Consider the following 27,010-nt stretch of genomic DNA (forward strand, 5'->3'; position numbering starts at 1 on the left):
TTTCCTTTTTTATTCATAACTTTTTCTAGTTTAATATTTTGTATTTTGGGTAAATATCTTTAAATTTAAATTGATTATCTTTTCTAAGTTGTAATATAAATGTTTTTGTGGCTAGTTTGTTTTTATTTTTCCGATTTAAGTAAAGTGTGAAATAGACAATCATTATTTTGCCGCCGCTTTTGATTTTTTTTATTTATATGATAGAGATTTACGCGATTTGCGCTTATTTGCAAGAAATATGTAAGAATCGGACATTGGAAATATTAAAACATAGTACCAACATTGAACTTAAATTTTAAAACATAAAAAGTAAGGACATTTTATACATTTTAGATGGATATTGTACTCCACAATGTTTTCCTCTCTCCTCTGTCTCAAACCTCAGTCTCCATTAACGTTTTTTAAGGGGATTTCATAGAATTTTTTGGTGGAAAGCCTCAATATTTTTTTCCGTTGATTTTTCTTTTATTTTGTTTGTTTATTAGGGTTATAATAATGTTTTCTCCTTGGATGAGGAACTTTTCTCCCTCGAAAGACAGGGTTTTTCTTCTCCGTTAAGGGAACTTTTTTCTCATGTTTAAGATAGTAGATTGATTGTGTATGAGAGAAGAGTTTTATTTCGCAGGAAAAATTGCTTCGTCGATGAAGATTTGTGTAGTGTCGCGACAAAGGTCAGTTTTACGTTTATCATAAACTGAATTTGATTTAATTCAATTTCAAAACTGTAACATACCGAAAGACCCACTCGTTGAAGGTTGTATCAAATATCGATGTGAAAGAGGGCATAAAGGATGTTCGACGTGCAATGATCGTAGTTTTGCTGAAAAGGACTTTTGTTTGATTCGACTTGTTATATATTTGAAAGTTTCAAATCTCTTTTGTATACATCTTATGATTTTTCAGACTTAATTTTAGTTACCAAAAAAAAAATGATGGATACCAACTTCTCAAGAATTGACTTATATTTTGGAACATTGAATATCTTGTATTACGAAGGTCTTGCAAGATGAATCATACTAGGGGGGGGAGCAAGACCAGGTATACAATCAAAATGAATTCAGAACGTAAACCAGTTTCAAACTCATAACCAATTTAGGTGTTTCAAGTTTTGAAACCGAGTACACACTTATTTGCTCACCCTGGATCGTGAAAATTCCTTGTAAACCTCTCCCAATAATTTGAGGATAAATCGAATAAATAATCACTTACAGATTTTGTATTATAAATTTTCATTCTCATAGGGAGTATAAAATTCTCATCTTGTTCGACACTAGGTCAAAACCGATTACATCGTTTGTTCTACATTCTTTTCAGTTTTCACTTCTTCGATCCACTTAAGTTGTACAATACTCCTTAAAATTGGATCATTTATCAATGCACACTTTGATTATTAATTAATAACTTTAATCATTGATAAATAAAAATCATAAAAAAGTTAATATCATGAAAATATACAAGGATGTGAATGAAACAAGATCCTACATATTGAACCTATATCTAAAAATGGTAAAAGCGAAGGATGGAATTGATGTTAACGAGCCGAGCCTGCTCGCAAACTACTCGATACCCGGCTCAACAAAGCTTGGTCAAAGCTCGGCTCGAGTAGACTCGTTTCAAGATCGGCTTCGCAAGAACTTAACAAGCCAAGCTGTATCAATGGCTCGACTCGAAAGCTCGTGAACAAGCTCGAGTTCTTTTTAATATATGTATTAATTTTTATAAAATATTTTTTTGCATACTTAAGTTTAATAGTTATTTACTTTTAACATACAAAACATGAAGAAATTGATAAACATGTTTCTTAATTAAACATTTGATAATTAATTTCGAGTGAGCCTCAACGAGCCTATCGAGTTTCGAGCCGAACCGAGTTCGGTTTTAATGTTTCTAGCTCGAGCTCGAGCCCAATTTCCCATGCTCGACGAGTTTCGAGCTCGAGCACTCACGAGTTTCGAGCTCGAGCCAAGCCTATAAAGGCTCGGTCTCGGCTCATTAACACCCCTAGTGAATAGTTCAACACGTCAATTACTCCGTGTGGTATAACTAAAAAAACCCAAGTAGGGATAAAAACCTAGTATCTTTTTCCAACTTGTTTGACACAAGGTCAACATTGATTACAATGTATACAAGTAGGGAAAGAAATGCTATAAGATTACGGCACCCTAAAACAGGAAGACATTCAAAACATTTCAGCCTAATACAAGGTACATACATAACCATCAAATAATAGAAAAGTCTTTTTAACTCGAAAGAAAACGAAGAAGAAAAACACAGCAGTTGTTTTACCAGAAGCTCTATAGATGAAATCCGGTTTCTTCAGCTGATGCCTCTAAAATCAAGCAGGCCGCCGAGGTTTAACAAGTGATATTTGGACTTAAAAATTGTCATTGTCAGATAAATGAGATTCTAAATAAATGACTAGTTGTAATAATCAGATAATATTACACTCAATGAGTGCTTCACCTAAAGAGACTACTAGTATGCAATCCTGCTAATCTATAGGCACAATTCCAGCAAAAAGAGAACTTTTGGATTGTTACACAGGTTTGGCAACTCCAGAAAATTTGAGAATCAGACCAGTTTTGTGCAGAAGATGTCAAACTCCGCAGCATGTTCAATGGGAAGCGCCAATCACTTGCTATCTCAATCCCACTCGAAACAAGGGCTCCACAAAATGGTGTATCAAGGTAAATTTTGTTGTTACTTCTTTTGTGCATGCCTAGAAAGCCATTCTACCCGCAAGTCTGCTCTCAGATATTCTTCTATCAATGGCAGCATCAATGGAATTCATCTGAAAATCCCCCCAAAAAAAAAACAAACTTAAAACTCTTGCCCGCAAATGCTTTAGAATTAGGATAAGCTTCTACACAATACAATGATAACCAAAATTAGACAGAAGCTGACCTGGAAAGAACTGCAAAGTCATACAAGATACGAAGTAATAAGAAACGCTACAAATGGCAAAAGCCTGTTGGCAAGCTCGCCTTCCACTTAAAACCCCACACTTCGCAGTCATGCATGGGGGAAATTATTACCAGGTAGCAAATTTAAATTTTCAACTATAAAAATACACTTTTAAAGTGGAAGGCTGGTCCAAACCTTGAACAGCTTTGCAAAACTAACCAATCAATAGTAAAACACAAATTAAATACCTACTTGGACCTTTTTGATGCCCACAAAAGCAGCAGAATTTCCGTGGAAACTGGATAGTGGCACTTAGAAAAAGTGCTAAGTCGAAGCTATTGGCATAAAAAAGTTATGATATTTCACATTTGTGATCAGAAGCACTTTCAATTTCAAACTTGATCTCACTATGTCCGTCCATAAAATATAAGTCAAGATTACAATGGAACAAAAATGTTACCTTTTTGTCAAATACATAGGGAAGAGTTGTATACTTGTATCATGTCCCAGATAACCATTAAAAAAAGAAGAGCAGATTGAAATTTCAGAAGAGCATGGTAAAGATCAGGGTAGTTCCAACTTACCTGGCTGGTTTCGTCATGCACCTGATGCTTTGGCAACGATGCCCTTCGCTCTTCCTGTAAAAATTTACAAAGCAGTCATAAAGACACTATAATATAAGTTCCAGATAGTTAAAAACAATTTGCACAAAAGTTGAACAACCAGGTCAAGCATTCCAGGATAAGAAACCTACCATTGACATGGCCTCGTCCTCCCACACCAAATAAACTTCATTACCGGCTGGCTGGTTAACTGGCGCTTTATTAGCGATCACAGGAGGTGGGCCAATTGAGGGACCACCAGTATTTGGGCCAGACGCATATGAATGTGAATTATTAGCTGCTCCTGTATTCCCAAAAAATGAGCAAAGAGGAACTTAATTGTATTTTAGTACGACTAAAAACAAAGTTCAAACCTAAAAAGTCTCACATGTGATGAATTTAGCATCTCAATCAAAAGAAGAAACAACCAGGTTTCCCTGTAATCCATTGCTAATTAGCTTATTACGCTACTCTTATAGCTATCCCAAATACAGGGGAAAATAACACAAATGTTGGAGGATGCATAGAGCTCGATGAGACAAAGTCCCCAAAATACTGAAAGACCAAGATATGTACCTGGGCCATTTGGTAAATGGTAACTGTTTACCATATTAGGGTGTACACTAGAATATGCGGCGGCAGAAGCTTTCATGTCTGGTAAGATGCCTGCAGGCATAATTTGATTTGCCATGGTTGCGGCAGCTCCTACAGGAAACAGAGGTTGTGAAACAGGGATAGGAGCTGGAGAGGAATGGACGCCAGGTGGATAAGGAGGTTGGGATACAGGAGCTACAGCAGAAGACAAGGGTGGGGCAATGCTTTGAACGGGAAAAAGAGGCTGCTGTGGGGGAACGGAAGCCGCTTGAGGTGCTGAAACTGCTGGTGGCATTGACATACCTGGAGGTGGAGGATACCACGCAGGTGGACGAGGGACTTGCCAACCATGGGGTCCTGGAACAGCTGGGTTGTACCTGCCTCCAACGATTACATAGACAGAAGAAAATTGGAATCAGCATAAGCATGCCCAGTAGGACTCAGCAGTTTGAAAGAGAAATGCATGCCAAGACAATAGAATCAGCAAAAGAAAGGCAAAATCTAGAGCTATCAAACAAAAATTAAGACATCACACTAAGACAACAACCCAGATCCTAGCACAAGGGTCATTTCGTAAGGCAGGATACAGAGATATAATCTAGATGTCTGAAGTTTGAACCCTTACCCTTATGTAGGGCTGTAAGCAGCAAGCATAATTTGAGTCATAGACACAGCCTAAAGTGGGACTTACAAATAAAAGTTAGGAAGAATCACAAACATTTGACATGACGTCCACCCCACCAAAAAAAACAAGGATTGTCCACCTTAAAATTCACATACAAGTGACTAAGGGTCAAAGAATTTCAAGGTGGATAAGCTTTTGGCGCAGAGGAAGTAAAATCCAAAGTCACACGTGGAATATTAGATTCACCAAGTTAAATTTCAAGATGACTTGAACAGATTAAGGTAGCAAAGCCCTTTACATAGACTGTAAACCAATGAGTCATTCAGTAACCATCTTTTTTGTCATAATTTTTATACTGACCATGACACGACTAACAGGGATTTCAGGTAGCACCAAAGTATGTTGGCTCTCCCCCCCCCCCCCCCCCCCCACCAAAAAGACGAATATGTTCAGCATTCATTAAATGACCATGACACGACCAACAGGGATTTCAGGTAGCACCAAAGTATGTTGCCCCCCCCCCCCCCCCCACACGGCCACATCCCACCAAAAAGACGAATATGTTCAGCATTCAACAGGCCTGGGGATGGAAACGTAGGGCATCAGCATTCCAAAATTTTGCCATATAATGTGTTTAGGAAAGGTGCTTAATGAAAAGTTCTTCCTGTAAGATATAAAATGTCTTTTTATTTGAACCACTAGAATAGACTTGGAAGCATAAGATTAATAGCCTACAATCGTGATTGTTACAACGTTAAACATGTCCATCACAACTCACCCAATTCAACTACAAATTATAAGGTCAATACCTAACCTGCTCTCACTCTTCCTCCAACCCTTGCCTCTCTTTCTTTCCCTTCCAACCTGCTGAAGCCCCATCACCGTCTCACTGCTGCTTAGGCAGCCATCAAGGCCACTATGAAATCTCTCGGGTTTCTGGGGATGGGTCATTGATGACTTGCAGCCTTAAAACAGACCTCTAACAAACTCCCTAATGTATCTCTCAGCTGAGCTACTCAAACATCTCCATCACTTGTCTCAGTTCTCAAGCGCCCCCATGTCCACATTGCCAAAATTTGCATACAACATGAAGCATTTTTCAGGTTCCCATCAGTGCCTCAATTCACTCTCCTCTACTTCCTGTTAACAAACTTTCTCTCCTCCCCCACAGTCCACAACTGGGCCAAGAAGGTATCTATAAAGATTGGGAGCGGTTTTTCTTGGGGGGCTGGGAAACAGTACATGCACATTCCATAGGCAACAAGCCAACAACCCCTTGTGAAATTAACTATAAAAATTGAGTGAGAAATATGAAACTGAAAAAGAGAAGTTAAGAACACACATGGGCCGCTGCATAACTCCATAAGTTCCAGGTGGTGCAAAACCGCCTGGCATCATACCACCAACAATATTTGTACCAGGAACATCAACTTTTGCAGATTTTGAAGGTGTATCCTCCTCTGCAAGGGGATGCAAAAAAAAGTTAAAAAATAAAATTACTTGACAAAACTGCACAAACAACAGACGAAGTAAATCAATTATTATTACATGTTTATCATGACAACAAAAAAGAGAATAAATCATGAAACAATTAGAAGCCATGATGATATTCCTTCTATTGCACAAAAAACAACTTGCTGCAGGTTTCATATTTGTTCACTGGCATACACAATGTATCCGGTGTCTTCACACAGACAAGCAAGACAAATGGAAAGCTCCAATTCCTGCTCTTCAAACTGCAAGCTTTCCTCCATATACTATCCCATTCTTGATCCTCTCTCTCGGCCCTGTCAATTATTCACTCGCTACATCGAGGAAAATCTATAACAGTTGAACAATAATACAACTTCGACCTCCATGCTAGGCCATATAATTTTTCTTTGTCTCTATTTTACTATTTAATGCATAATTCTATTGACTGGCATACTTGTCAAACACACAACACCACAATATTTACCCAGTGTTGCAAATCAGTTCCTCTTCCTAGTTTCTATTTACTAAGGTCATTGATTACTTGGTTCCTATTTTCAGTATAAAGTAACACTATTTTTTACCATTTAGGATTTAATTATAAGACAATCAGAGTGACCTTATTTGACAGGAAATGTTGCAAGTATCCAGTGTCCTTCACCGAACTTCGTGTTGTAATGCTTACTAAAACTTCTATGATCACGTTCTTATGGGAATAAAAATAATAGGCAGTTCTTGCCAAGCAAAATCACTCCCTTCCTCTCTCACATGCCAAACACACTCCACTCGTTATCAATGCAATAGGGACAACACTCCTGCAAGTTCACAGCTGATACAATCAAACACAATGAGCTGTTTGATTGGCTGACTTACAAGTTAGACAAACTTACCGCCGCGACTAGTTACAAGTAATATTTTAGCTACAGGATCTTGCAATTCCATAAGGATGAACATTAATTAAATAAAACAACATTATTTTATAGAATCTTCTAAGTATCACATTTAAGTGAAGACCATCAAGATGCCTACTTTAACACATTCAGAAAGTGTCAATGATATGAAGTATACTTGTGCATTTTACAACTTGAACATATGCTCACTTTTGGCAAATACAAGATCTGGGTATCTAGTTGTAGTTTTCACACACTTTCTAGAGAAAAACAAAGGCAAGCAAAAATAGAAGACAATACCTTGTTCCCCATAATGAGCAGCCAAAACATCAGGCGGAATCCCTTGCATTCCATATATATCAATGTCGGTTGCTTCCCTTTCAGGTTTTGCATTCGGCACCCTACACAAACACAAAAATGAAATAATATGTAAAGTGTTTAACATGATACCAATGATAAAAACAGGCGTCCGCCTGTACACGCATCAGACATACACCAAACTAAAAACCATACTGGGCTACTGTCCATGCATAGAGTAGACAAGGTATTCTGAAAAATATAAGCAATGAACAACTTGGATCTATGCTCGATGCTTCACCTCAATATGCTTTCACAAACAGGCAAAGCTCAAAACCTTGACAGCCCTTTTGGGAGGTACTATGTCAATTCACCCCAAAATCTCTTTTAGTAATAAAATTTTATAACCAATTAAAAGGGGGGATATTGGTTGGTAATTGAAATTTATGAAGGAAAACATATGGTTGGAGATGGGTTTATATTACCATGGGCATTAGCTAAGATAGTTTCCTTGCATAGATTTGAATCCATTCTCATACCACCACTTATTACCAACTAACAAATAGGCCGTGAATGTAAGCTTTCTAGAGAAAAAGTGATTTTTTGTCAAATCAAAGTATCTCAGGATTTCCTAAGCTTTTACAACATCCCTAACTTCATACTATATTAACACTACAACATTTGTGCATGTTCACACTCTGAATACAAAAGGGACAGAATATTCGGTGTTAATGGAATGGAACAGTAATACATCTGCTGCCTCCCACACGGCCCTTAATAATTCGAGCTTGTTGAAGCCATAACCAAAAAAAATCAGCTACGGACGGTGCTAAGTAAAAATGCCAAGATCATAAATCGAAGTAAGTAGTGAAGAAAGAACAATTTTACATAATATGAGATGATCAATATACAAGTCCATGATATAGCCATTTCTTTATTAGTAATCAGAAATTCAGAATCACCAACTATCATGATAACCGTTTAAGTGGAAGAAGAGAGTAATACAAAGAATCACCAACTTGCTGGTGGAGTTGCACTACCCTAGACATTCACACAAGCATGCTCTTAATTAATGAACTACAATCTCCTTTTAATTTCTACATTCTTAAACCTACAGCAAGAAGCATACACCAGATTTGATGCATCAGATTTAGAATCAGACTTCAATATTTGTTCCCAGAACCTGCCAACCCATTTCCAATAACTCCACGATCAACCTACCATACTGCCAAGCATCGGTGGAAATGCCACACATATTGCAGTTAACTAATTCGATCCTCCAAATCCACAAAATCCACAAACTTTTGGCCCCACTAAAGTTGAAGTCAACCTATGAATCGTTGTCAAACCAACATTCTCCCCAACTCCCTCATTTATAAGTGGGGTGCTGGCAAAGACAGTAACATGGATGCCGCTGAGGCTAATGCCTACTTGGTATACGGTAACATAGCTAAATCCAATCAGTTTTGAGTCTTCTGATCCAATGTGTTAACTGCCTAAAAAGACCATGATTTTCAGTTTTCAAGTTAAGAATTCTCATTGACATCCAGTTAAAGCATATAATTAAACCCTAATACGCAAATTGTTACCCTCTCCCATAGATTACCACTATTAAAAAGTACAAAAATTGAAATTCCCTTCAAAACAAAGCTCCCAAATCAATCCCTGTAGTAATATATACTCAGTATTTCCCCAAGTACCCCAATGGTAATTCAACCTAGTCCGAGCCGCAGCTTGGTTAAAAATCAAGTGGTGCGACCGCGAAAAGCTACAGTGTGCTAGAATAAACCTAGTAAGTAAGTCTTAGGGTATAAAGATCTAGTGTAAACAACGAAAGGCGAAACCTAAACAATGCAAAAACATCTAGAAAGAAGACATGAATAATTATTATTTCAAGAAAAAGAGGAGGAGCGAGAAAATATACTTGGTGACGTTCTCCTTATGAACTTGAAGGACATGGATGACCATCCCACTAGCAGTGGAGAGTTTCTTGTTACAAACATGGCATTTAAAATGCTTAGCTTTCTGATGTTGTAACAATATCTTCTCATCGTCAAATTCTCTGTCGCAGTAGTAGCAGAATACCTTTTCAACTGGTCTCTTCTTCTTCTTCCCCATTGATTCTGCTCAAATTACTTCCCAAAAAAAAAATCAAAACACAGAAACAATTGCTCCCTTTTTATTGTTTGTTTCTTCAATTGAATGAAATCGATGAAATTGAAGAAATATAGAAAATTGAATTGAAACGAAATTGAATCGATCGAATTCGTGGAGATGATGCAGTTTTCTGGTGCTACAAGAAAAACCTCAATTTAGGGGAGAGGAGAAAGGTAGGAGGAGAGCGTGTGTGAATAAACTTCGGTTTAGTTTTTATGTAGAATTTTGGGTTTTGATCATATGAGGTTCGGCCCGTCCCAGTACAACGTAACTCGTCATCTGTATTTATTCCCTCCGTCCCTTAATACTCGTACCGCTTTCCTTTTCGGGTCGTCCCTTAATACTTGCACTGCTTCTATAAATGGAATTTTATACCAATATTATATTATTTCTCACACTTACTTACTAACCCCACCTACACCCCTATTCCCTACAAAAAATTATTTAAAAATTCACACCCCCACTCATCACTCTCCACCTCTTACCCATTTCCCACTAACTATATTAAAAAAATACCTCATTATCAACTAACACCCATTAAATTATTAAGTCAATTTAAATGTCTTAAACTCCGCACCGGTCAAACCGGTGCGAGTATTAAGGGACGGATGGAGTATAAGCTACCCTTTGACATAGGTTGGAACAGTCTTATATGCACGCGATCGTGCGAATGTAAATAGAAAATAAATTTGCCATACTAAAATATTTCTCAAGGTTTTTCTAGAGAAAAGATAGACATTATCTATGTAGTAAATATCGAAATAGTTTAACAATGTAATACCAAATAAATAAAATAAAACTAAAAAATAGTATTTCACTTGTTTTTATTATATTGTCCGCAACGTGTGCACTTTTGAGTCGAATCGATTTGCAACAGATAACCAATAATATAATAATGTTCTAGATAAAGAAGTACTCCATAACACGCACAAAAAAACTATGTATCCAAATTGAGAATATTTTTTTCATGACCCATTTGCGTCACTTAGGCTGCAAAAATGTAAACATTTATCTTTTGTTTGAAATACAATATGAGCTAATTGAAAATAAAAGATTATTTTTAGAAATGGTAAGCCTTCTATGCTTAGTTTTTTATTTTATTTTAATATTGGTTGTTTCTTGATTGTGTGTGTTTATTATTTTACATAATCCGTTAGTATTGAGTTGATACTTAAAATGACATAAAGAAACGACATCCGGTCTACTAAATTATACCCGATTCTGTGCCTCCGGTCTGACCCGAAAATAGACCGCAGCTCCAAATCAACTCCTCTAGTAGTACTTTTTTTTGAGTAAAGCTCCTCTAGTAGAACGTACTACCACTACTAACAGTAGCATTTGATTAGAAACTTTACTAGTATAGTACCCGTGCGATGCACGGTTTGTAATCTAAATATAAATTTATATGAATTTAAACTATAGTGGTAGATAATAATCATCATAATAGAGGTCATAGATATTCTGCTAATTAAAATTAATGATGGATAACTTTTTTGTTAACCTATTTTTCGTCTTATTTATTAAAAAAAATAAAACAAAAAAGGATACAGGGACAAAATTATATTCGTCATCATTCATCACCTCTATCAAAATTAAATTTATTTTAATCCACCATTCCTTTCGATAGTTATATCTACCTTAATACTCGTCTCATCTGCCTCATTATCCGACCTTAACACATAACTCCACCATTTACTTTATTTTTCTAGAGATGACGTTGAGACGGGGCGCGACCTTTACATCGTACCCGTCTAAAATATTTCATCCCCATCCCCGCCACAACCAGTGATAGAAACGATAGTCACCCCTCCCCATCCTCGTCTCGAGGGGTAAAAAATAAAATTCCTCTCTGCTCCAACACCTACCAGTGTATCCACATCCACCTCAAACCCTCCCCTAGACTCACCTATTTTTTTCGGTAAGAGTGTTTTGAATTTTAAATCTTTTTTCTAGAGAATTCAACAATTCGGTTATCAGATTAATTAGAGTAATTGAGTAAATAAACAAAACGTTATACTACATAATGTATAGGATAGTATCCTATCCCTCCCAATTTAATCGCCACATTAAGTTTTCACAGAGTTTTATATGATAAGTAGATTTTGGTTTATCTATTATATTTAAACACAAAAGTAGTTGAAGTGAATGAGAGAATAAGTGAGGCCTTAAATTTTGATAGTGAGAAGAGAGATGTAATATATCAGTGAGTTCATGCCATAAGAGAAGTATGAAAATTAAATTGACGGTCGAAAAAAGAAAGTGCGGCGATTAAATTGGAATAAAAGGAGTGTAAAAAAATGTTGATATATTTATAATGAATTAGATGAAGGATAATCAAGGAAGGCAGGTCCAATCTAAAATCCATCACCGCTTCATCACCCGCGTTGGATCATACATTTTTTAACCACATCACCCACCAAACTTTCCTCCATCCCTGCTCGGCCGTGAGATGAATCCGCAAACAATTTAACATCCCTGTATTCTGTAGATAATTTACTTTATTTTTCAGCTAACTTTTGAATATATTGACATAAGGTTAGTACGGGGTATTAAAATTGATTGTGTTGATAAAATTATTTAAATAGTGACATACATGGTTAGGATTTAGTGAGTGTATTCAAATCCAAGAAATTTAAACTCGCTCCATCTCCAAGGTAGGGTAGATGATATCCTCAAACCCGCTCATCAACACAAAATCTCTATTTATTAGTCAATATTAGTCAATCATCTATGTCTATCTTCGTCATCGGCCCAACCTAAAACCAAACTCGCGCGATCATAAACTGTGATGCATGCATAACATATTGCAATCATTTACATAACATATTCAAAATATTTATGTTGTGCAAACTTATTAATAATATAATAATTTTATTATAATACCACCACCATTTTTTGCCGGCCTAACAATTTTGACCAATTGTTTTGATTTGAGAGGAATCTCAACATTAATTTTAATCTTTTTTTTTAGAAAATTTTATCATAAGTTGTTTTTATTGATCATTTCCTTAATTTGTTATTTTTCTAAATTTTCAATTAAACTTATTTACTTTTCTTAATTTAAGTCTATTCCTTAAATAAATAATTACTCCTTAACAATATGATTTTGTTTGAAATTGAAATTTTATTGAATAAAATTTATAATCAACTATTTTCTTAATTAGCTTCATTCACATTCAATTGCAATTAATAGTCAATTCAAAATTTACTTGAGTCCATACATGTTAGGTTCTTGCATTTTTGGTTTTGTGACAGATTGCATGTCCTTTGAAATTTATTGTTGGTTCTAAATTGCAGAATTTGAGGGATAAACTAAGTACTTTATTTCCTTTACTATTTACACTGTGATTTTGACTCTTAAATAATTAGTTTTACCATGTTTTTGAATTAAAAAAATGTAATACGTATTAGTTTTATCAACTTTTGTCAACAAATTAATAAGTGCAAATTGAGATGAAATAAAAGAAGTTTGAATTAAATTAAATACATAAAAAATTTAGTAGAATTCGAAAGGAATAAAAAAATGAAAATTATTTTTATCCCCTTATTTTCATGAATTTGTGTTGATTTTTGATTGTACATTGCTTTTTGAGCTAAGATTTTAATGGCATCTTCTATGCTTTAATGTATGGTATACTAAATGACAAAATCAATCAAAGAATTTAATTTCAACATCTGATATTACTCTAATTTTTTTATAGGGGGGTTTTTGTAAGTTTTATTGTTATTTTCCTCTTTATATTGTCGACATGCTTATTTGTTTTCTTGATTTAAGTCATTTTCTTATTTATAATAGAGGTTATGTAGTTTAATTAGTAACTTAATGGGTGCATTTTAATCTTTTTACATGGACACCAAATCATCTCATCTTCCCTTATAGAATAGAGGTCAATACTGGGTGATATTGGTAAATGGTGTAGATAGTCATACAAAGCTAAGTAGTATTTGGTAATTCAAATATCTTTAGATAGTCATATGGGAAAGCTAAGCAAATTTTAGAAAATAGTTGTGCGAATACTTTAAGATGATCATGATTATTCACGGCAATATGAATTATCATTTTAGGAAATATTTTACTTTTTATATAGTTTGATATTAATTACACACTTAGCTTATGTAAACAAAAGATCTTAATTACACATACTATTGGCAATGAATGTCATGATTGCAAATTTACGCATATAAATGCCCTAAATATGCATGTTTAGATGGTTAATAGTAGATGATTAACATTGATCATAATTCACCATATACGAATACTACACCCAAAATCTACTGTGTATATATATATATATATGACTATGACATAATTCGGTTATTGCACTCATATCACTTATATTAATTATATTGGAGACTATTGTTTTATCTTATTATATATGATAAACGACATTAATAAAATAATTGTTCGCCAATATTGTAATTTTCAATTTCACAGCTTAAGTAACCAAGTAACATATTAGCATTTTATTCTTTGCAATCATAATTCACCATATACGAATACTACACCAAAAATCTACTATGTATATATGACTATGACATAATTCGGTTATTGCACTCGTATCACTTATATTAATTATATTGGAGACTATTGTTTTATCTTATTATATATAATAAACGGCATTAATAAAATAATTGTTCGCCAATATTGTAATTTTCAATTTTACAGCTTAAGTAACCAAGTAACATATTAGCATTTTATGCAAGTTAATTTCCATAATTTTTTACGTGGTATATAATAGTGTAGATAATCGAAATATTCCTGCAATAATTACTTAAGCTTCTGATTACGTGCATAAATATATGTCCATATATTTTACATAGCTAAGTCAAAATAATATAGTGACATAAATATTTTTTAATTAAATAACAATATAATCAATTTTTATAGGTTTAGGAAAGAATATTTATCATAATATATGAATCTTTAAGAATGGAATATTCAGAAAATCTTTAAGTTTTATAATGGCAATCACTAATATCCTCTCTAATTTAATTATTTTTTAAAATTAAAAGAGAGATCAATCAATGAGTGACATTTGTCATCACCACATTGATTTCCCCTCTTTTAGTATATTACTAGTATAGGACCCGTGCAATGCACGGTAATCCAAAATTATTGACATGTTATACATATTTTTGTTAAAAAATAATTCATATCCATCTAATTTCCGTACCACTAATGTTCCACTTTTCAAATACTTCGTTTAATTATTAATTTGAGATGTTCTAGAACAATATATCTACTAATAACATGAATATATACATGAATATGAAACAATTTTAATTTTTTATACTAAAATATGGATATATTATTGAGCGATTTCCTTCAATATTGCTTAAAGATCCAATAATTCTCAAAATACGTCACTTTCTAACTTATTTCCCTCCATACCTTCCACGTGAGCATGGAAGAAAAAAAGTACTTTTTTTCCCGGTTCAACTTAGAACCGCCAATTGAAATGGTGGTTTTGTTATAAAACAAACCGCCATTTGAATGGGCGGTTCTATGGTATAAACCGCTAACTCAAATGTCGGTTTGTTTTAAAACAAAACCGCGCGGTTTTATAAGCCGCTATTTAAGATAGCGGTTTATTGTAGATTTTATAAAAAAATTAAACCGGTTTTCTTGTTGACATGGACGGTAAAGGGGTTAGCAGGAAGGAAGTTTGAATCTTGCCTCCCTAGTATATAATAAAAAGTAACATAAAGAAATAGTTTGCAACATATTATTTCACGATATTAACATTGAATATAGCACAGTATGAATGATGGAATTACCTCTGCATCTAGTAAAACCATTTCAATAGTATACGTTTCACTCGGATTATTGAAGGCAGGAACTGTCCATAGTCGGATAACCCTTGTATCGTTACGTTTTCTATGGATGGATTAATACTCAGTATGAGACTTAAATTTTGTGCCATTTTTTCTCTCTCACAAATGACGTTTATAATGTTGCTTGATAATATTTGTTGGATCAGTAGGGAGTATATATACTGCTGATTATGGCTGGTTGAATTAGGTGTAACCCTAATTCTTTGTGATTATTCTAGATTCTAGGGATTATTGGATAAGCAGGGAGTATTTTATATTTTTTGTTGCACGCCTAATTATATATCTCTAACTTCTACCTATTTTTTATTCTTAAATGCTTTTTGTACGTAATCTTTTCAAAGATATTTATGTTATCTTTTTCTATGCATTCCTATTTTGCAGCGAACTTAAGAAATTTTCTGTTTTGTAGAATATATTTTTTATTTGTTACCTACAAAGTAGGTAACTTGGGGAATATTTTTGTTTTGTAATTTTATTTGTTAATTTGTTACCCACTGCCATCAGTATTTTGTGAGTTGTTTAAGTAATTTGAACATATTGTATTCGTCTTTTTTACGGTATTTTTTTTATAGCCATCCGTATTGTATTGGTTGTTTTTGTAATCTGAACATATTGTATTCATTTTTTATACGGTTTGGCTGTTTACTTAATCTAAATATATTGGCTGATGTGGTTTCCTATATTTTTGGAAGCTAAAATTTGAATACTTATTATTTGAATGCTTATTCACGTATTTATCTCAACAATATCTAATTGATATTTTTTTTTCTCCTAAAATTTAGGTACCCCAGCTACACATTATTTTTAGATTTCTTTTTATTATTTTTTATTCTACTTTTTAGGGAATTTAATTTTATTTATGCTATATAAAATTTCATCCGTTATTTTTTGTAAACAATCATTCGTAAACTGAATTTTACCTATTTTTTTAACAATTTTATATTCGATTTTATAGTTATTTATTATTTAATAAAAAAGAATTTAAAAAAGGAAAATACTAAGAATGCACCAGGAGATGACACGTGTCATTCATGATGTCTCTTTTAGTATATAGTAATTCATTTTTTTTTTTACGATTTGGCTGTTTACTTAATCTAAATATATTGGCTGATGTTGTTTCCTATATTTTTGGAAGCTAAAATTTGAATACTTACTCACGTATTTATCTCAATAATATCTAATTGATATTTTTTTTTCTCCTAAAATTTAGGTACCCCAACTACACATTATTTTTAGATTTCTTTATATTATCTTTTATTCTATTTTTTAGAGAATTTAATTTTTTTTATGCTATATGAAATTTCATCCGTTATTTTTTGTAAACAATCATTCGTAAACTAAATTTTACCTATTTTTTTAACAATTTTATATTCGATTTTATAGTTATTTATTATTTAATAAAAAAATTTAAAAAAGGAAAATACTAAGGATTGCACCAGGAGATAACACGTGTCATTCCTGGTGTCTCTTTTAGTAAATAGTAATAGATGATTCGTCTTCTCATTATTACCTTTTGTAATTGAATTTAATTATTTGTATGTAGAGGGTAGTTTAGTGATCCAAGGGGGACACTAAAAGTGGATTTACTAAAATAACCTCAGCTCTTCACTTGTATAATAGAGATGATCTCGACTTTATATGCTATGTAGGCCAACATTTCTATTGGCAATTACTTCATCCATGGCCAGGTGCCCAAGTCCTTATAAATTTTGGGTTGTACGGAATAATTGTTACTGTGAGTTTTTACTCGCATCATTTTGAATTTGACACTATTCATGTACTAAGTTTTACTTGAATTTATTACCAATACATAATAATTAAACGTTATTATGTAAAACGTTGTTTGATTTATCACAATACATATTTTCATAATCCAAATTTTATATAATTCTTATAAGTACAAAATTATACGAAGTAGATATTTAAGAGTGAGATGATGCATTGGCAAAATAACAAATGTGTCCGTCTCAATGATAAGAGTGAAATAAAAAACGGATGTAGTATCTTATATTAGGTTCAGCTGCTCTAGATGTTTGGAGTCCACAAACAATTTCGACTGGTGGTCAAATAAGAATGGCTCGCTAATTCTTGAGTTTATGAGCCATAATAATTGTGTAGGACAGATGGCTGAGCGGTTCAATATGTGTGGTCAAATAACAAACAGTTGTTTTCGTAAAACCCAAAAAACAATCACTCCTTGGAACTTATTTAAACTGTCATATAATCCGACTTCACTTAATGATTTGTATGCAACTACACTTGAACTGGAATTGGAATCGACTTCGGTTTGTGGCGTTTCAGAGAGCATCTATGAATGAATTCCCATGTAAACTAGGTAGTATTAAACTGTCTAAAAGTTACTCCATAATACTCAGTATGACACTTTTCCGTATTAGAGTACGAAGTATATTTCAATATGTACAAAACCTGAAAAAATTGAGAGCAAGTGTAACAACAATGTGTCCTCACTCAAGGAGTGCTAATTGTTTTATACTTGATACACTATGACTGTAAAACTGCTGAATGGAGCAATCTGCAATCTGATCCACCTTTACAAAGGAAATAACAGCAACAGAAAAACACACTCTAACCTGATTTCAAATAGGCTGTGAATTAAACTTGTAATAATTATACAACAGGTTATACACTTGTACACATTAAAACTAATCCTAGCACGACATCAGTAATTGCTGAACCCCAAGTTTACTTTTACATGAAATTAAAGCAATGCAATCGTCTCAACAAGCCCCTTCACGCTCCAATCTACAGAACGTACCATTTTCAACGGTTGGGGTTAATGGGTGTCTTTTAAGAATGTCTAGCTCCATCTTCATGCAATTGCGCAGGCCTCACATTGACATTGGCCTCTTCCTGCATAGAACAACAACAACAACAACCGTAAACTAAACCACCATTTATGCAATATACTACCTTCTGATACTTATATCATACAGATGAACTAACCCGTATTCCATACGAGAAACCAGTTGGTCCCCTAAAAAAATCCATCTGCCCCTGCACAAACCAGATCTCAATGTTCAAATATTGAAAGGTGATATAACTTTTATGAGCATGTAGCGGAATACAGGACCTATTTACTAGCATGATAGACATTGACCCTACACTTGAACCCATGACATTAAAATTCTGCAGAAATTTATTGAATAATAGGTTTTTGTTGCGGTAGGTTTGTGGCGGCCAGCGTAAAACATAGTCACATCTTCTGGACATGAACCGAATAGTTCCTGTTAGCCGACCCCAATCATTTTGGGACTAAGGCTTGGAAGAAGAAGAAGAAGAAGAAGAAGATAGGCTTGCCTTCAGCAGGAACACAACCTTTATAGCAAAAAGATAAGAACGTGTTGCTGCTTTCCACAACATTTACGCAACAAAAAACAATAATCAGGTGTACCCAAGTACTCTCAACACCATTAAAAATGAAGTGACAGTTACCACTATATAAACTGACAGTTTCAAACGTACCAGTCCATGCATGGTTTGTTGACCAAAATAACCCTCATGGCTAGGTGCTATTGAGTTCAATTGTCCCTGGAAGAAAAGCAAAAGACACATTATCATCTTGTCCAATCAGGCACTGGGAACAAATGGAATATCATAATTGCGCAGGATGACTTACGAGTCCTTGAATCGCTGGTGGATTTCCATAGTAATTGTCACGTGTTGGAGCCATCAAGTTCAGTTGCACCTGCAAGAACCAAGAATAAAAAGGCAAAAGTAAACCATCTGTCAAGAATATAAAAAATTCTGATAACATAACATTTCTTACCATTCCTTGCACACCCTGTTGTGTGCCATAGAATCCATCAAGAGTTGTTACTGGTCTGGAGCCTAGCTTATCCTGCAAGTGCCAGAAACCACTTAGAACATACATAATAGAATATGTTTATTACTCTACGTCATCACATCCAAGTAAAAGTCACTTAAGGCTATCCACTTGTAAGAAAATTAGAAAAATCTTAAGTGTAAGGACCACACCATTTGTTGCAAGCCGTCTTGCGACCCAATAGCCATAGCCTCCGTTTCTGTGTTCATCTGTTACACAAAACACATCAACCTTAGCACGAGAAACAGATAGCAGAAACAAACAACTAACCAGTAACCACTATATAATAGTATCATCTTACAAAAGATAACAAACCAAATATACCTTCCGTTTTTTGGTCGGATTCTTCTTTTTTGCGGTCTTGCTAAAGCTTCTACTAGGACTGCCATCCTCAATGCTGAGAAGCCCATGAGTAGCTGATGTACCAACTTCCACAAGTGTCTTGCAAGAGTTATTCACACCAATGCAATTGGTGAATGCTTCATCTAGAGCACGGAGGGCGAGATTGTAACTTTCTTGGGATAATGATCCTTCTTCACCCAATTTGATTGCTCGATTACACAAGTCATTATACCGTTGGACTCTAGACAGTACTTGTTCAGTCCCATCTCCAATCAAATGCCTCTCCTTGGCATCTTTTGTCCATCGCTTCAATATGTATTGGGATGGAATCATGGAAAGTCCACATATTTGGAGAACAATCATTGTATGTCTACAAAGAAAACCTTTGTATTCAAACAAATGGCATATGCAAGAAACTTCTGATTTCATTTCATTCCAAGTAACCAAAAAGTCTTGATTCTTTTCAAAATCTTGAACTTTGAAAGTAGTGATCAGGTCTTCTTGTCTTTCTCTCTTGGGATGACAGGCGACTGCACCCAAAACCTCAACTTGAAATTTCCTAAACATCGCATGTGTATATAAGGTTGACATGTGCTTCTCGAAAGGAGATGGAGATTTTAATGCTGGCTGTTTATTCCATGTATCAGAGTCTGCTCTAGCTTCTTCTTCATACCTATCTTGAGTGATAGTGTCATATTGCTTTAGAAAGTCTGGCACTGCAGTTTTTTTATGTACATATTTATCAAAATAAGAATTAACACTATCAGACCGCTGAATAGCTGACATGCCAGCGAAAAAGCAATCCTTCATGAACGCTGGAACCCACAGCTTACGTTCTTCATAAAGTGACTGAATCCACTCATCATCTTTATTAAGTTCAAATCTTACAACAAGCTTCTGCCACCTCTTCTCAAACTCTTCATCACCCCATGACCTGTAGATGCATTTGTCAAATTTTGCCATAAAATTCTCATGCTTTTTAATGATGTGACCGAGATTCTCTGAAACCTTGCCCAGGATATGCCACAAATGAAAGCAATGCCGAGTAATTGGAAAAACTTCAGAAACAGCTGATTTAATAGCATCGTCTTGATCAGTAATAATCACTTTGGGAGCTTGCCCACCCATTGCTTTTAACCAAGTTTGCAGTATCCATGAATATGTAGCTGTGCTTTCATCAGAAACTATAGCACATCCAAGAAGCATGAACTGATAGTGTTGATTGACACCAACCAAAAGGGCAAGAGGCATTTTATACTTGTTTCTGATGTAGGCTGTATCAAAGGATACGACGTCGTTGAAATTCACGTAGTCATGCCTACTTTTAGCATCAATCCATAACAAACTCTTCAATCGCAAATCATCACTTAGATCTACAGCATAAAAGAAGTTAGAATTCACAGTTTGCATCTGTGTAAAAAATTCAAGCAACAGCTTAGCATCCCCTGCGTCTAGTAACAAATTACGATTTTTATCAAAGGGGATCTTTGAGTCATTCTTTAAACCAACCACATTTTTATATTCGGCATAGTTTCTAGCCATTGCAGCATACATCTTTCTCGTTTGCTCACTGACAGCTTGAGCAGGTAAGAGTTCATGGTTGTGCTCCTTAATAAAACTGTGTATCACCCACCTGCCATCTGGCCTCCTTTTCACATGCATGCTAGCTTTGCAGTTTGTCTTTCCACAAGATCGACGGCCAGTAGCACTTTCAGGTTCTTGCTTATTACATTGTCGGATACGGGGCCGATTACCTTTGTCATATTCTCTCTTGGTTCCATACCTAGAGCATGCAAACTTTGCATCTATAAACTCTCTTGATGTTTTTGAACGACGACTATTTTGAATGGCTGTGTTAAATCCCATAGACCTGGCATACTCCTGATAAAAAGCATATGCTTCCTGATGAGATACAAATTCCATACCATGTAGAGGCTCTAGATTAACATCTTCCTTATATTCAGCCAGATCCGATGTGGTAGAACCCAGAGCTAGTTCCTCTTCAGCATGCACCTCTGCAACAGTTAGAGTAGTCTCTGCATCTCCACTGCTGTCTAGTTTGGCATATCTGTCCAACATATTACTATCAGTGGTTTGATCTTCATCTTGCAGATCCTCTTCCCCGGATGGCAACCTAAGATCTATATCCATGATGGCAACTGGCAAACTGCTTCCAATACCTTCCAGAAATTATATCAATAAGTACAAGGCAAAACCAGGTCCAACTTGTCAGGCTAAATGCTGACGGATGAGGGGTGAGAAAGAAAGAGTAAATACCCTGCTCTAACTATACTCCATGAAAAATGGTGCAAGAGCTCCCAACACCAACGGTGTGTTTATATAACAATGATGGAAGGGGAGAGGAAGGGGGAAGGGGGGGGGGGGGGGGGGGGGACAGAGGAAGATATGAGCTTTGATTTACTAAAAGGGAGAGGAATCTGGGTCTCTTCATTTCACTCCCCTTCCCTTGTCTTCCACCAATACATAACTAAATCAGAGAAAATGGATGTATAACTTTCCCTCCCCCTTCACAGCTTGAAATTCTCTCATTCAAACACATTGTATGAGTTTCCAAAAGGTACTTAAGCTCTGTTTTGTTCACCAAATTTCCACTTATTTCTACTTTTTCAGGAAATATTAGTTCAGGTAACATCAGGAAACATAAGAGCTACCCAAGTACAATTTATAACTAAACAAGTTCTGATAAGTTTTAATAAGTTCAGTTGTTCAGATAAGTTCGGGTAAGTTCAAAATAAGATCAGATAAGACAAGTGAAATCAAATGAACATAAAGCACCCTGCACGATAATCTACAATTCTCTTAGCAGGTTAACACAGCCACGAAAGCTTGCAGATCACAACAGGTTGGTAAGCACAGTTCATAATTAACACATAATTCAAAATTCATCAATTAGGAAGAAAAAGTTGCTATGGCACCCAAATAAAATTTGAAGGATCCCTCTGATCACCATATATAGGATATTCTACACATACGGAATCCCTTACTTAATATCAGTGGATAAAAACAGCAAGGTGAAAATCAACAGTCAGTAGTCCACCCAGAAAATGACAATGGAAAGGCCATATTCAGCTAAAATGAATCAAGCAGGAACCATTGACGACTATCAAATGCAATTAGCAGGTATAAAGGGAAGCTCCTCAGAATAGAAGGTGCTCCATAATCCACATGCTTACACAGAATTGACAAAAGTACACTGTGCTAACAAAATGAAGACTCCATGAACAAATAAAAGCTCATACATGCACCAACACATTCAAGACAGCACATAGATATGCGTTTATCGATAGTTTCTTCTCCGTTATTATTAACTAGGGTTATTGCTAATTCGCTGCACAACAATTTTATCTATCGAAATCGACAGAATTCCTCCTATCAAAACCACTTTTAAACGATCTTGCTGTAAAACACAAGCATAACAAGTTTCCCTCATCCTGGTAAGTATGTGTTCAAGTTTTATTGCAATAGTAATGATAAGTCTGGTGTTTAAGATTAGTTAGTTTAATCACCATTTTTTTTTGTCTAATGTGGTTGCCAACTAGTTTAGCTAGTTAAAAGCTCCGGTGTGGTAACTGAGATTTGAGTGCGACTCTCATCTAAGTTCATCACTGCCATATTATCCTCACACATTATAGCTAATTTCACTTTGATCAGTTGAACAGTTTGCTCATAAAGTGGTAATAGCTTCAATTCAGGAAAAAAGATACACCCAACTCCCAAACCATTTTCTTCAATTATCCACCAAATAATCATTTAATAACAATGCAAACATCAAATTATGAACAAAAATCAATATTTAGGTGAGACTTTGTTCAACAATTTCCTTAAATTATGATCATCAAACAAATCAAATCAAATCACAATCTCCCACTAAACCACAAATTCAACAAACCCTAAACCTAATCTGAAAAATCGATACAATTCCTCAAATAGAAATCATCATCATCATAATCAGAAACAAATGAATTTAGAACGTTACGCAATTAGAGAGCAAACAGGGAGATTAGGTTCCAAATTATAAAAATAGGGAGGAGGAGAGAGAAAGAGGGAGAGATCGAGTTAATAGAAGAGATGAGGAGGGGGGGGGGGAATTATAGAAAGAGTACCTCTAAAATTAAAGAGCGAGTGATCTCTGCAACTGAGTCACGCGAGGGATGGAAGCGAGTGGAGGAGAGAGAAGGAGGTTGATATTCCAAAATTTTCCTTGAAAGCTTTTTTTGATGTTGTTGGTTTTCCAGGGTTTTTCATACACGCTCCTTTACTTGATGTGTTCTCTGAGTTTTTTGGAAAATGAGTGAATCGCGCGTGGCAGCGGTGTTTGTGGACGGAAACTTTAGCTCTCTTCTCATTTGTTTTGCAAAAGGTCTTAAATAACGTTTACTCGCGGCCGGTTTAGTATTTTTTTCCAAAAAGTTTTAGGTACCCCGGATCTATAGTAATTTTATTGTAGATCGAACTCCCGCGTAATTCACACGTGTGGAAGCTTTTTCTTTTTTTTAAGAAATTATTTTCTACAAACCTAAACTGCAGAGGAGCAAAAACGCGAGATGAAAGAGCGAGAAACTCTCTGCAACACCATGAGAGAAAGCTCCTCATACACCATGAGAGAGGAGGGAGAAAGCTCGTCAAATCTACAATCTACCACAAGAGAGGAAGGAGAAACTTCGAATCTGCAATCAACAATGCGAGAGGAGAGAGAAAATTCTTTGAATATGCAAACAACCATGAGAAAGGAGAGACCAATTCAATTCAATTTCTCTAATTGCGAAATCCTAATTCGTGGATTGTTACAATTTCAGAAGAAATTTCGAGCTCCAACAATAATCGACCTCAACAACATTCCAGATTCAGAAATTGGGGGAAATCAAACCTTAGAACAACCTGCAATTCAAGTTGTTCCAGATTCTACAACTGAAGGTAAAATTACTTATAGGAACAATTTCCATTACTTATAAGTTTTCTGTTATTATCGTATAAGTATACAATAGTAGAAGGTTGACATTGAGTTCACCGTCAGTATCATTGAAGGTTGACATTAAGAACTATTTTATAAGTTTGTTGTTAGTATCATATAAGTTTACTAGTAGTAACATATAAGTTCACCATTAGGATCATATAAGAATTATAAGGTATGCATTCAGAATAATTTTATATGTTTGCTATTAGTATCATATAAGTTTACCATTTGTTTCATACAAGTTAACCGTCAGTATTGTATACTCCAACACAGATACAAGAAGCACTGGTTGCAGTGATGTAGATGTCCAGGGATCATTAGTTGGTTTCACCAGAAAAACATTTGAAGAGATTTATGATTTATACAAACAACATGCTTCTGTGATTGGGTTTTCAGTGAGAAAGCACACAACAAGATATCATACTGGAACATTTAATATAATAGAGAAAAATTATTGTTGCTCTGCTGAAGGCAAAACAAATAGTAGTGAGAAAAAGAAAAAAAAGAAACATCGATAGTTCAAATGGTTGATGAGGAAGATGTTGATAAGAAAAAGAGAAAACCAAGAAAAGTAGCAATCACAAGAACAGAATGTAAAGCATGTATTAGAGTGAAATTGAATGAAGAGGGAAACTTTGAAGTAATACAACATGTCCTTCATCACAACCATGAATTGATAAGGAAGCCGTGGCAATATCTTCATAAATCTCAAAGGGAAATCACAGAAGAAAAGGCAGAATATATAGAAGCCATGGGGACCTCAGGCCTTAGACCTATGGAGTCGTTTAGATATATGTGTGTAGAAGCTGGAGGTGAAGATTGTGTAGGGCACACTGCGATAGACCATCTTAATTTTTGTTCAAGACTTAGAATGAAACAAATAGAAGCAGGTGATGCTCAAGCTTTAATTGATATCTTGTATCAAGAACAAGCAAATGATCCTGGTTTCTACTTCAGAGTAAAACTAAATGAAGAAGGAAGGGTTTGCAACCTATTTTGGCGAGATTCTATGATGTTAGAGGATTACAAAATCTATGGAGACATATTAGTGTTTGATACTACCTATAGAACAAACAAGTACAATTTGATTTGTGCTCCTTTTGTGGGTATCAACAACCACTGGAAAAACTGCATGTTTGGTTGTTCTTTTATTGGAAATGAGAAGATCGAATCCTTTGTATAGTTACTTGAGACCTTTAAGAAGTCAATGGGAGGTAACTTCCCAACTACAATTTTTACTGATCAAGATCAAGCTATGGCTAATGAGATCGAAAAGGTATTTTGTTGTCCCTTTGTATTGGTATATTTAGGTTTGTGTTTCATGAAGAACAATTACTAAGAACCGAGTATATATGTTGGTTGCAGGTATTCCCTGATACAAGGCACAGATTGTGTATATGGCATTTGGAGCAAAATGCAATTTCAAGATTTGGAGCTCTAAAAAAAGAAACTAAATTTAAGCATGTATTAACCAAGTGCTTGAAAGGGTGTGTTACATAAATTGAATTTGAGGCAAGGTAGCAGTCAATGATAGAAACATATAGTCTGCAAGAGCATTCTTGGTTCAACAAAATCTATGGTCTGAAAGAGAAGTGGTGTCCAGCACTGAGTAAAGATTTTTTTTTCGGCTGATATACTTTCGTCTCAACGAAGCGAGAGCACGAATCATGCAATAGGATTCAAAGCAAACAAGTCAACCACCCTAACTAAGTTCTATAGAATTTTTAGGGCAACAATTCAACGATGGAGAAGCACAGAGAAGCAAGATGAGTTCACATGCAGTAGGGCAGTGCCATCTTCGGCATTTCCAATATCCGGTTTACTAAAGCATGCTTTACAAGTATACACTATGTCTCTCTTCAGAGACTTTGAAGAAGAATTTGGATACTCAATGGCAACAACATCTTCACTGATTTGGAGCAATAAAGAAACTATGATGTTCCAAGTATCTTTGGAAGACAAGACATGGTCTGCACAACAAGTTTGTTATATGCCCGCAACTAACAAAGTTTGGTGTACTTGCAAAAATTTTGAAGCTTCTGGGTGGTTATGTTATCATTGCATCAGAGTATTGCACAATTTTTCAATTACAAGGATACCAGATGAATATATTACGACAAGGTGGACAAAGTATGCAAAAAACTGAAGTTTGGGACAGATTGAACAACCAAGATCAACTGCAGCTCGAGTATACACCATGGCGACAAATAATTGCAAGAAAATACTACAACTTAATCTTGAAGAGCCAAGCAAATGAAGAAACAAGGAAACTTATAGATGAGAGTTATAAGACAAACCTGAAACTTGTTGAAGAGATGCTTGTTGCTGCAACTCTAAAAGAAGATGAAGTTGCTGCTCCTCCTGAAGTTGCTGAAAGTACTGAATGTTAGGTTATGATACATATGACATTACATAGATCATGCGGAAACAACCATTAACCCAGGACAACATATTATTTACACATAATCATATAGC

The 27,010-nt window shown here is 35.0% G+C and overlaps 3 protein-coding genes across 7 annotated transcripts; 1 reads left to right on the forward strand and 2 right to left on the reverse strand.

Annotated features, from left to right (window-relative positions):
- Window positions 1-2,277: 2,277 nt before the first annotated feature.
- LOC110783557 (protein SUPPRESSOR OF FRI 4) lies at window positions 2,278-9,794 on the reverse strand. Of its 2 annotated transcripts, XM_021987904.2 has the most exons (7): window positions 9,307-9,794; window positions 7,386-7,486; window positions 6,068-6,185; window positions 4,083-4,477; window positions 3,659-3,810; window positions 3,489-3,542; window positions 2,278-2,791 (listed from the first exon to the last, which is right to left on the reverse strand). In XM_021987904.2, exons 1-7 carry the CDS (start codon window positions 9,498-9,500, stop codon window positions 2,720-2,722), a joined length of 1,086 nt encoding a protein of 361 aa, XP_021843596.1. In that variant the 5' UTR covers window positions 9,501-9,794; the 3' UTR covers window positions 2,278-2,719. The 2 variants fall into 2 exon arrangements, with proteins under 2 accessions (XP_021843596.1, XP_021843594.1); XM_021987902.2 differs by having other exon boundaries at window positions 2,278-3,542; window positions 9,307-9,764.
- Window positions 9,795-17,834: 8,040 nt separating this feature from the next.
- LOC110783558 (protein FAR-RED ELONGATED HYPOCOTYL 3) lies at window positions 17,835-23,913 on the reverse strand. 3 transcript variants are annotated; one of them, XM_021987906.2, is made up of 8 exons: window positions 23,685-23,913; window positions 19,543-21,740; window positions 19,371-19,427; window positions 19,162-19,233; window positions 19,012-19,080; window positions 18,858-18,923; window positions 18,339-18,389; window positions 17,835-18,245 (listed from the first exon to the last, which is right to left on the reverse strand). In XM_021987906.2, the coding sequence occupies exons 2-8, from the start codon at window positions 21,709-21,711 to the stop codon at window positions 18,183-18,185; spliced, it is 2,547 nt and encodes an 848-aa protein (XP_021843598.1). In that variant the 5' UTR covers window positions 21,712-21,740; window positions 23,685-23,913; the 3' UTR covers window positions 17,835-18,182. The 3 variants fall into 3 exon arrangements, with proteins under 3 accessions (XP_021843598.1, XP_021843599.1, XP_021843597.1); XM_021987907.2 differs by lacking the exon at window positions 23,685-23,913 and adding an exon at window positions 21,838-23,662; XM_021987905.2 differs by lacking the exon at window positions 23,685-23,913 and having other exon boundaries at window positions 19,543-23,662.
- Window positions 23,914-24,047: 134 nt separating this feature from the next.
- Window positions 24,048-25,904, forward strand: LOC130470370 (protein FAR1-RELATED SEQUENCE 5-like). Of its 2 annotated transcripts, none has more exons than XM_056840390.1 (2): window positions 24,048-24,495; window positions 24,809-25,904. In XM_056840390.1, exon 2 carries the CDS (start codon window positions 25,059-25,061, stop codon window positions 25,716-25,718), a length of 660 nt encoding a protein of 219 aa, XP_056696368.1. In that variant the 5' UTR covers window positions 24,048-24,495; window positions 24,809-25,058; the 3' UTR covers window positions 25,719-25,904. Both variants share the same exon structure in this region, with proteins under 2 accessions (XP_056696368.1, XP_056696369.1).
- Window positions 25,905-27,010: the final 1,106 nt, after the last annotated feature.

The sequence above is a fragment of the Spinacia oleracea genome, chromosome 3 (genome assembly GCF_020520425.1).
Source record: "Spinacia oleracea cultivar Varoflay chromosome 3, BTI_SOV_V1, whole genome shotgun sequence".
Taxonomy (NCBI): domain Eukaryota; kingdom Viridiplantae; phylum Streptophyta; class Magnoliopsida; order Caryophyllales; family Amaranthaceae; genus Spinacia; species Spinacia oleracea.